Source organism: Cotesia glomerata, linkage group LG4, assembly GCF_020080835.1.
Source record: "Cotesia glomerata isolate CgM1 linkage group LG4, MPM_Cglom_v2.3, whole genome shotgun sequence".
Taxonomy (NCBI): domain Eukaryota; kingdom Metazoa; phylum Arthropoda; class Insecta; order Hymenoptera; family Braconidae; genus Cotesia; species Cotesia glomerata.
Window position 1 is genome coordinate 14743740 of NC_058161.1, and position 10622 is coordinate 14754361.

At 24.8% G+C, this 10622-nt stretch overlaps 4 protein-coding genes across 6 annotated transcripts; 2 read left to right on the forward strand and 2 right to left on the reverse strand.

Annotated features, from left to right (window-relative positions):
* Positions 1-466: 466 nt before the first annotated feature.
* LOC123262845 (probable small nuclear ribonucleoprotein G) lies at positions 467-1153 on the reverse strand. Its single transcript, XM_044725317.1, has 4 exons — positions 1000-1153; positions 868-890; positions 650-774; positions 467-567 (listed from the first exon to the last, which is right to left on the reverse strand). Exons 1-4 carry the CDS (start codon positions 1029-1031, stop codon positions 517-519), a joined length of 231 nt encoding a protein of 76 aa, XP_044581252.1. The 5' UTR covers positions 1032-1153; the 3' UTR covers positions 467-516.
* A 909-nt stretch (positions 1154-2062) lies between these two features.
* LOC123262841 (anaphase-promoting complex subunit 10) lies at positions 2063-3244 on the reverse strand. Its single transcript, XM_044725313.1, has 3 exons — positions 3000-3244; positions 2558-2810; positions 2063-2475 (listed from the first exon to the last, which is right to left on the reverse strand). The coding sequence occupies exons 1-3, from the start codon at positions 3022-3024 to the stop codon at positions 2187-2189; spliced, it is 567 nt and encodes a 188-aa protein (XP_044581248.1). The 5' UTR covers positions 3025-3244; the 3' UTR covers positions 2063-2186.
* A 137-nt stretch (positions 3245-3381) lies between these two features.
* On the forward strand, positions 3382-6675 carry LOC123262798 (vacuolar protein sorting-associated protein 33A). Of its 2 annotated transcripts, none has more exons than XM_044725224.1 (9): positions 3382-3468; positions 3803-3972; positions 4063-4256; positions 4335-4828; positions 4892-5012; positions 5351-5511; positions 5594-6139; positions 6217-6339; positions 6417-6675. In XM_044725224.1, the coding sequence occupies exons 2-9, from the start codon at positions 3868-3870 to the stop codon at positions 6509-6511; spliced, it is 1839 nt and encodes a 612-aa protein (XP_044581159.1). In that variant the 5' UTR covers positions 3382-3468; positions 3803-3867; the 3' UTR covers positions 6512-6675. The 2 variants fall into 2 exon arrangements, with proteins under 2 accessions (XP_044581159.1, XP_044581160.1); XM_044725225.1 differs by lacking the exon at positions 3382-3468 and adding an exon at positions 3655-3721.
* Positions 6676-8525: 1850 nt separating this feature from the next.
* LOC123262833 (phosphoglycerate mutase 2) lies at positions 8526-10569 on the forward strand. Of its 2 annotated transcripts, XR_006509040.1 has the most exons (4): positions 8526-8753; positions 8879-9376; positions 10175-10399; positions 10473-10569. XR_006509040.1 is itself a non-coding variant. In XM_044725304.1 (3 exons), the coding sequence occupies exons 1-3, from the start codon at positions 8654-8656 to the stop codon at positions 10339-10341; spliced, it is 765 nt and encodes a 254-aa protein (XP_044581239.1). In that variant the 5' UTR covers positions 8527-8653; the 3' UTR covers positions 10342-10569. The 2 variants fall into 2 exon arrangements, 1 of the variants encoding a protein (XP_044581239.1); XM_044725304.1 differs by having other exon boundaries at positions 8527-8753; positions 10175-10569.
* The last annotated feature ends 53 nt before the right edge of the window (positions 10570-10622 follow it).

Consider the following 10622-nt stretch of genomic DNA (forward strand, 5'->3'; position numbering starts at 1 on the left):
TAATTAAACAACCTGTTCAATTTTTAATGATTGAAAATTTCAGTTTGTTTTACTTTTACTAATATTTATCTGAAGAATTTTACAATTTGCAAAATTTTTAGCAAAAATTTCACTGCAGTAATCAAATAAATAATTATTGCTTTTCCTGAAAAATACAATTTTCATTAAAAAACATTGTGTATGTTATTATGAGATAAGATGGAACTTTTAAATCTATAAGATGGATCTATTAAATTTTTAAAATTAACTTTGTATTCAGTTTTTATTAAGTTGACTAACCTTAAATTATCAAAAATTAATTATTTTATTAATAATTAAATTGTGAAAAATAGAAAAAAAAAATAAACGAATTTGTATGATTTTTATGTTATAAATCAATTAATTTACTTTTTTAATCCATTGACAAAATAATTGAAATAAGACGGCAATAATAAATAAATTACGGATGTATTAAGAAGGATGTGTGTTTCTGAGCTGTACATTTTATTGAAGCTTGAGGATACACTCTTTTTTAGTTTATATCCTATCCAATGCTTCTAGCATAATGACACTGTTTCCTCGAATTACCTATAATATTAAATACATTCTGATAAATATTAATTCTTAATTTATTAGAAATATCGTATTATTTGAAATAGTTTCTACTCACCACCATCCCAATGTTATTTTTAGATCCATCTTTGCATTCTTCGATGCTTTCATCGATCACCATATTCATAAATGGATCAAAACCGCGAAGAATTCCAACCACATGTCTCCCGCCATTCAATTTAACTGTAAAATAAATTAATTCATTAGTATTAGTTACATTAATATTGTTACCTGATACATTTTGAATAATAGTTGGTGGAGATGAGTATAACTTACGAGACAGTTTTTTATCCATGTATCTGAAAAAATTTAATGAAAACAAATTATTAGGGTTAACCGGCAAAATGAAATTACAACAAATAATCAAATTAATATTTATAATAATTAAAAAAATTATAAATCTCTTACTTTTTTAACTCTGGTGGATGTGCTTTACTCATTTTGGTTTTTTATTTATTAATAATTTCCTTGATGAATATATAAGAAAATCAGTTTATCAAATATATTACTTGTTAGCTTGTTACTTCGTTTACAAACGTTTATGAGCAATATAGTTATATATTTTGTTACGTTATTAAGCAGCATTCACAGAAGATTCTTTTTACAGCTTAGTGCGCTCTCTTGCGGAAGCTTATTTTCAGCGATTGACTAATTATATTTCAAACTTCCCGCCAATAAGAAAAAAAAATTATTTATCAATTTATACTAAAATTAACAGACATCTATCAATTTTTTAGATTTTTACAATAACAAAATTATTATTGTAAAAAAATTATAATAAAAAAATTCCACTTTTATAAATTAAAAAAAAAAAATTACGAATGCATTTTTATAATTTGTAATAATAATTTTAAAATTCATCAGGTATTTATAATGATTTTTTAGGTGTCAATAATCACTTCTTTCAATTAAATTATTATGATTTAATTAAGTTATTATTCATAAAATCAATTCACTGAGAGAAAACATTTATTTTGAAAAAAATGAGCAATGCTGTAATATGAAATTAATTCAATGAAAATTTTTAACAATATTATTAGTTAGCGAAAAAAATCAAAATTTTTCTCTCAGTAATTTTCTTGTTGACAAAAAGTTTTCTAGATTTGGGAAAAAACAAAAAAAAATCTAAAATTATTTTTTCCAAATCAAAAAATCTTTCTCCAACAAAATTACTGAGAGAAAAATTTTTGATTTCTTCCGCTAAGAAATAAAATTATTTCAAATTTTCAACAAATTAATTTCTTATCACAACAATGTGCATTTCTTCAGAAGAAGGTTTTTCTCTCAGTGTACTTTTATTTATTTTATAAAATATCAGAGTAGGAAGTTTTCACAGATTTATTAATAATTATACTTTAAAACGCTAAAATTTAATAATCCAAATAAAAAGATGAAATATTTATCAATAAAAATTTTTCAGAATCTACAAAATTCTAAATACGGACATTTTCATTAATTTTGATATTTTTTTCAATATGAAATTTAATGTCCTGTTGGCTACTTTTAATAACATTAATAAAAATGTACAAAATGAAAACATCTTATAAAATACTTTAGTTAACTTAATTTTTAGTTATATTTTAAGACATAAATTTTCATCTAATTACTGAAAAGTATTTAAACTCATTAGTAACAAATTTTTCAGGAAAATATAAAGAAGATCTTAGTATATCTTGAGCTGGACTATGAATTTTAATTTGTCTCATATGAGTATCTCTTCCGTTTTGGTGATTACTGATAACTGCGATTTGAATCATAAAAGTTCGGATTGGACGATCATTAATATCTTTAATTGGTATAACAACCCATCCACTAGGTTCATTCAAGTCCATTATTTCAACTTCTTGTAAGTCATTGAAGTTAGTTCCAGCTCTGACACTTATACTGTAAAAAATAAATATATTAGACAATCAATACTAATGAAATTTTAAAAAACTTTCATCAGTATAAATTTAAAAAAAATTACCGGCTTGGTGTATAACTTTCATCCAATTTATAATCTGTGTATATACAAATATCTTTAATTGTAGTTTTTTTTCTGAATTGAATATTGATGAGATGTGGCAATTGGCCGTCTGATTGCCAATAAGTCTCCGTGATATTATCTCGTAATTGATCAACACCAAAACCAGGTTTGCAGCTTGACAGACTCCAAATTGCTTGGTTCCCGACTTCGCGAATTCGACCAACTAATTCCTCTTGTACAGGATCTATTTCTCCTGTTGAATAAATTGTAAATAATTAATAATGTTACAATAAATTAACTTTTCTGTTTTTAGTCCTAAATTTTCATTTTTAGTTGAAAAATTTTTTTAAACTAATCCTCTTTTATTTAAAATAATGGTTAAAATTCTATTTAAATAATTTTTTGCGTATAAAATAAAAAAATTCATTTAAAATTTATTTACCTCCACTAGTTGTTTTGGTACTCATCTTGAGGTTATATTACATGCAGTTATAGTTATAAATAATACATTAAAATCATTGACACTTTATAAAAGGTTTAAATATAAATATTTTTTTGGTCAAATTACTTTCCCATTTTCTTCAGAAGACAAAAATTAATTTCTATAATAGTTTCATAATAAATAGAAGATTTTCAAGGATTCGGAAATAGTTTTTGTTTGTAAATAAGAGAGTTTATGGTAACCTTAAAAAATATCTTTAACTGCAGGTGGTGCTACCTGAATGCGACTAGAGACATCAAAATTAGCTCAGTAAACAAAAGAAGAATATTCAGTGGAATTTTTTTTTTGTGGAATTATGATTTTTTTCACTGAACTGCGTTACCTACTTCAATATTTTAATTCTGTTTTTATTAAAATGTCATTTGTGACATTTGAACAATAACAAAAGTTTATAACTTACGAATTGATCGTAAGTTATTGTTAAGAGTTATTGTTAACATTGATGTTTTTATAAAAAAATTTATATTTATAATAATTTCAGAAATTCGGATAATTTGGAGTTAGTTGTCAATTAAATTATTTCTCATATTATCTAAATGACAGATATTAAAAATTGAAAAACTTGTTTGTCTACAATTGTTTACAATAATACACTGATTATTCCTTAAATATCTTGTAATTTAAAAATTTTAATAGAAATTATAATTTATACAGTGTAATCTGTAAGTATAATCTGTACAATACTTGAACATTTATTTTTACTTTTGAATTAATTGTTTTAATTTTGGATTTATATTTTACAGAATATAAACTGAAATTAACAGTATTCATTTAATATCACTGTGAATAATTGTAAAAATTAGTTGAAATGTCTTCATCACATTTATCAGGCGGACGGCTAAATATTGGTTTGCTCCAAGAGCAAGCCAGAAAGCAATTGTTATGTTTAATTGAAAAATGTGATGGCCCAAAAGTAAGTAAGAGTATCAATATCAATTCAGTTCATGAATATTAAACTAATAGAATGTATGAAAATGATTATTAAATATTTATTTTATAATAGGCTATCGTTTGGGATCAGTCATTGGCTGGACCAGTTGGTCTGATTGCTAGATATAATTTATTAGAAGAATATGGAGTCGTTAAAATGTACGAGTTGATTGGTGGACAACTTCCGCTCACAAACGTTACGAATATAATATTTATAGTCCGACCACATTTAGATCTAATTGATTTAATTGCGGAAAACGTTCATGGGTATAATATTTACAGATAATTTATTTTTTAGATAATCAATAACATTAAACTAACTTTTGGTATTTATTTTGTTTATAGAGAACAAAATCGTTCCGCAAAAGAATTTCATTTATTTTTTGTTCCTCGTAAAAGCTTGCTGTGCAAGAAAAAGTTAGAAAATCGCGGAGTTCTTGGTAGTTTTACTTTAATTGAAGAGTTTGTTTGTGATTTATTTCCCTTTGATAATGACTTGATATCAATGGAATTGAATGAAACCTTCAAAGAATTTCATTTAGAAAATGACCCAACTTGCTTGTATCAAGTAGCACTTGCCATTCAAAGACTGCAAAAACTTTACGGTAAAATATCGAAAATTTCGGGACGTGGTCCAGCCGCTAGTAAAGTATGGAACTTATTGAAAAGATTAAATCGAGAAGAAGAAGAAGAAGATATCAGTTCTTATCGAGGCATCAATACTGCTGTAAAAATAGATCAGTTACTTTTGATTGATCGAAGTGTTGATCTTCTTTCTCCTCTTGTTACTCAACTGACTTATGAGGGATTGATTGATGAAATATACAACATTCATTGCAGTAAGTTTATTTAATTATAAATAGATTAGCAGGACAATTAAAATTTGTTTACTATTTTAATAGCTACTATCAAATTACCGGCCAAAAAATTTCATGACTCAGAAAACTCTCCTACTGTTATGTCAATTGACAAAAAAGAACAAATTATACTGAATTCGGGAGAAGAATTATTTGCTGAAATCAGGTATATTTCTTTAAGAATTTTTTACTTTATTTACATTCAACTAGATTAATTTCATTTAAGGGGGATAGCCACTGTGAGGATCGAAAAAATAGGTGATTTTCGGGAATTTTTTTTGACTAGGATAATAAAGGAATTTGGGGATCGGATTTTTTTGTTTTATAAAGTATACGTTCAAAATCATTCTCCTAAATTTTTATTAAAAAATATCATGTTGTTACAAAGTTATAAGTATTTTTTGATACATATTTTTGATTTAATAAAAAAAAAAAAAATTTTTTTTTTTAATTTCACAATGGCTATCCCCCTTAATTTGTTTTTTATAAATTTTTATTTTACAGAGATCGAAATTTCAATGGAGTTGGCCCTATTTTAAGTCAAAAAGCTAAAATTATATCATCTCAATTTGATGAAAGACATGGAGATAAAAGCGTACAAGAAATTAAACAATTTGTTGCTCGGTTACCATACATGCTTGCAACGAAACAATCTTTAGCACGTCGTAAATACAAATTTTATTTTTCTAAATTTTTTGTATAATTTTAATCAAGTATTAATCTATGGCTCATTAAATTATCATTTAGATACGACCATAGCTGAAATGATTAAAGAAGTAACAGACTCTGATGATTTTCTTGAGCGCCTTCAAGTAGAACAAGAATTACTAAATTGTATTGATACTGACAAACCAAATTCATACATCGAAGATTGTATATCACAGAAAAAACCTTTACTAACAGTTCTCAGGCTTATTTGTATTCAATCTTTAACTAATTCTGGTTTAAAACCAAAACTTCTTGATTATTATAAAAGAGAAATCGTTCAGACGTATGGTTATCAGCATATTTTGACGTTATCTAATCTCGAAAAAGCAAATTTACTGCGTGTTCAACAGTCTAATAGGCAGTATGCAGTTTTAAGAAAAGCTTTAAGACTCACAGTTGAAGATGAGAGTGAAGTCGCACCAAAAGATATTAGTTATGTGCATTCAGTGTATGCGCCTCTAAGTATACGATTAACAGAACGTTTAATCCAACCGGGTGGATGGCAAGGTTTAAATGATATTTTAGGTTTATTACCTGGCCCATCGATAAATAATGATTCACAAGGGAAAATACCTAATCTCAGACGTATGTATGAAATTACATACTATAAAAAATCACATTTATATTTTTAAGCATATTGATTATTTTATTATCAATTTTAGGGCAATCGATCACTAGTGAAGATTCTAATTCAGAACCATCCCGGCTCGTTTTGGTATTCTTCATTGGTGGTTGCACTTACGCTGAAATATCAGCATTAAGATTTTTATCTCAGCAAGAAGATCGTGAGTACAAGGATTTTCATTATTAATTAACTTATTCTTAATTAATTGAAAATATTAAAAAATAAATAATGTTTTAGTTAACGTTGAATTTATTGTTGGAACCACGAAACTAATAAATGGAGATAGTTTCCTTATGTCTCTAACTGATAATCAACAAAAGCCAAAAAAATAAATAATTGGAGGAGAAAAAAAAGTATTTGTATTATTTGAAACATTATACAATTGCTGTGTTAGTAAGTCTTGAAAGCAAAACTTTATAATAGTATGGTTACTTTTTTTTAGTATATATATGTATAAATTACGAATTGCCGAATTGCAGTAAAAAATTAAGGAATTATTGTATAAATATAAATACTTTATAAAGTTGTAAATATTATAATTTAATGCATTTAGCAACACTGAATTTTAAGTATTTAAAATATTTTTTTTTCACATCATTTTTTGTAACAAAAATGCTTTATATACTTAAATCAGGCTAATGACTTCTAATTAAATTTTTATTAAGACTCGAAAAAATTTTTTATATAATTACAGAAAATTATTTACAATTCACTATATAACTTTACATAAAATTGTATATCAGACCTAAGAATATAATTTGAAATAATATTATACTTGAATATCTAATTTTATATATATAAAAATGTGATTATTTCAAATTTATGAAATATAAAAATAATAAAAAGGTAAATTTATTAACAATTACTATTTTATTTTTTTTTTTTTTTTTTAAGGATAATTCAACTGTTTATAGTAGTCTTTATCTGTTATTTATTTATTAATTCAATTAATTAATAACTAGCAACCTGCCATCACTGATTGATTGCCGAGATTTACGGATTATGAATAAGAAAACTTTAGCTTAATGATTTTTTAATATTTATAATTAATAATAGTGTAATAATTCACTATACATAGTTTGGGTACTTTAAAAATAAATTTTAAAAATAATAGTGCTATGACAGGATCAAATACGAATAATTTAATGGACAATTGTGACGGAATAAATTTATAGAACCAACAAACTATTCAATACTTCTCCAAAAACAATATAAAATTTACTATCACTGAAGAATATATAAAATCGTGAAAAGTCACAAATTCTTATCAAAACTTTTCTGATGATACTAAATTAAACTATAAAAATTCCTTTAAAAATAACAATATGTTCATCACAAAATTTTCCTTACTCTCTCAATTATTGAAATCATAAATGACTATCGCTGAAAAATTATCTAAATTATATAATTATTATAATTATTAAATTGAGAGACATCTGATCATTTTTAGAATTTTTTTAATAAATAAATTATAGCAAACAAAATTTATTTTAAAAATTCCATCTTTAGAAGCTGTAAAAACTTATAAATGCAATTTCTTAAAATAATTTTTTATAATTATATTATTTTTAAATAAAAATAAAAAAAATTATCAAGTGTCTGCTAATTTTAGTGTCATATAAATAAACAAACTTTATTTATCGACAAATTCGAATCTATTTATAACTACTTTGAAAACTTATCATAATAAATGAACTATTGCTGAAAAGCATATGAAAAATTGAAAAGGTACAAATTTAAGTCAGGACCTTTCCAATGATACTAAATTTAATTTAAAAAACTTATTTTATCATATAAATATGTCCAAGACAAAATTTTCCTTATTCTCTTCATTATAAAGATAATATTTCAATTTAATTTCAAAGTGTTCACTTGTTCATTAATTTTCATAATATTTTGAATTGATTATCTTACATATGATAAAATAATTAAGCTTAAAAAATTAGCGACAAATCAGTATTATTTAAAGATAAATTCAGGATTAGTGGCTACAAGTTATGACATTTAAGCTTTTGACCATTTTTGAATATTTTTTAACTTTTCAACAAACAAATTTGTTCGAAAAAATTATTTTTAAAAAATTGCATTTTTAATTTTTTTAGATTTCTACACGTCAATTTTTTTTCTAATTTTTTTTGCAATAATTTATTTGTCACCAAAATTCTTAAAATTATTAAATATCTGCTAAATTAATTTTCATTGCAAGTTAGAATTTTAAACTGACTACTTTTCGGCTTTTCTGTGCGCGTTGACGATTAGCGCTACCTGGTGGATATAAAATTTTGTAAGTTAGTCAATAGATATTCACCACTGTCACAGAGCATGCTCCTTAAAACTAAATTATTATTATTATTATTATATGCATGTAACACATGATAATTTTTTGTCACCGACTATAAAAGAAAAAAGTTAGTTACGTAAACGCAACATCCGAGATTGTTTTGTGTATCTATAATTTAAAATAAAACAGAATAATGGCAAAATACAGAATTGTTATGGTCCGTCACGGGGAAAGTGAATGGAACCAATTAAATTTATTTTGTGGTTGGTTTGATGCAGGATTATCCGAGAAAGGTAAGTTATGCGATGTAATAAAATATTCCATTCCCGGCCAAAAGTTGTGGCTATTTCATCATAAAAGGATTCGTCTGACTTATTTTATTTTGAATTAATTTTTTATTGTTACTTTTAATTTTTAGGTAAAAATGAAGCTATTGCTGCTGGAAAAGCGCTCAAAGATTCAGGCTATCGATTTGATGAAGCACATACCTCCGTGTTAACACGAGCGCAAGTTACTCTTGGAACAATTTTGAAAGAAATCGGCCAAGAAAATATTCCTATTTTTAAAACTTGGCGTTTAAATGAACGTCATTATGGTGGTCTTACTGGTATGAACAAAGCTGAGACTGCTGCTAAATATGGTGAAGAACAAGTCCAGATTTGGAGAAGATCGTTTGATACTCCTCCACCACCCATGGAAGCTGATCATAAATACTATGATAACATTGTAAAAGATGAGCGCTACAAAGATGGTCCTAAACCTGATGAATTTCCTAAATTTGAATCTCTTGAATTGACTATCAAGCGAACTCTGCCATACTGGAATGATGTTATTATTCCTCATTTAAAAGAGGGAAAGAAAATTATCATTGCTGCTCATGGAAATAGTTTGAGAGGAATTGTCAAACATCTCGACCGTAAGTATATATGGATATTTTTTTTTTTTTTTTTTTTTTTGCTAAATTAGTAAAATTTTAATGATACTAAAGTTAGCCGACATTCAAAAATTTTTCTATTTTTTTTCAACAATTAAATTGCAAATAAAAAAATACTTAAAAAAAATTGCACGAATTATTTTTCAAATTTTCTACATGTGAAATTTTTTTTGTTAATTTTTTCAACAAAAATTTTCAGATGTCGGCTAATTTAATTTTCATAAATTTTGCACTTGTTGATTTGAAAGTATTTATGTATGTATTTATTCATATTCGTGACTATACAAAAATTGCAGACAAGAAAATTATTGGATACAAATTTCTGGATATAATTTTTGACTAAAAAGTATCAAAGAAAATTTTTTTAATTTTAAGATAATAATTTAGATGCTAAATATCAAGAATATAAATTGAAAAATTTATTAAAATTATAATTTATTGGTGAAAATTAAATTTATGAACTTCTACAAAATACTTGACAAATTTTGATGATTAAATTTTGTTTGAGCAATTACAATTTTTTTTTTTCTAAGTTTTATCAAAAACAAAATAATTTGATGAAGAAAAAATTTTGAAATGATCAATTTTTCGATTTTTTATGATTAAAAAAAAAAAATATTTCAATCGATAAATTAAAAATTCGACTTATCTAATTGTTTTATTTCTGACATAGCCAAAAATATTGCAATTTATCATAAAAATTTTATTAAAGGTTACAATTATTTAATTAACTTCAATTATTAATATTTATTTTAATTTACATGTTAAATACTATTTCAGAATTGAGTAATGACCAAATAATGAGTTTGAATTTACCAACGGGAATACCATTTGTTTATGAATTGGATGAAAATTTCAAACCGGTCGTCTCAATGAAATTCTTAGGAGATGAAGAAACAGTTAAAGCTGCTATGGCTGCTGTTGCAGCCCAAGGAAAGGCTAAATAAAAATAAAAATATAATATAAATTTTCTTCAATATTATTAAGAGCAATCATAAAAAAAAAGTCAGTAGTTATATTAAAGTCATTGGGAATAAATCAATAAGCTATTTACTAAATACCGTTAAAACTGTTACAGTCTGATCAAAGGAGTTCAATAAATACTCAATCTATTTATTAATATTGTTGAAAAATCATCCATGCATGCAAAAATAAAAAAGACTAAAGATAAGGAACTTATGAGGTTTGTTTAATTGGTCCTTAAAATTTAATTCTAAATATTTTTTGT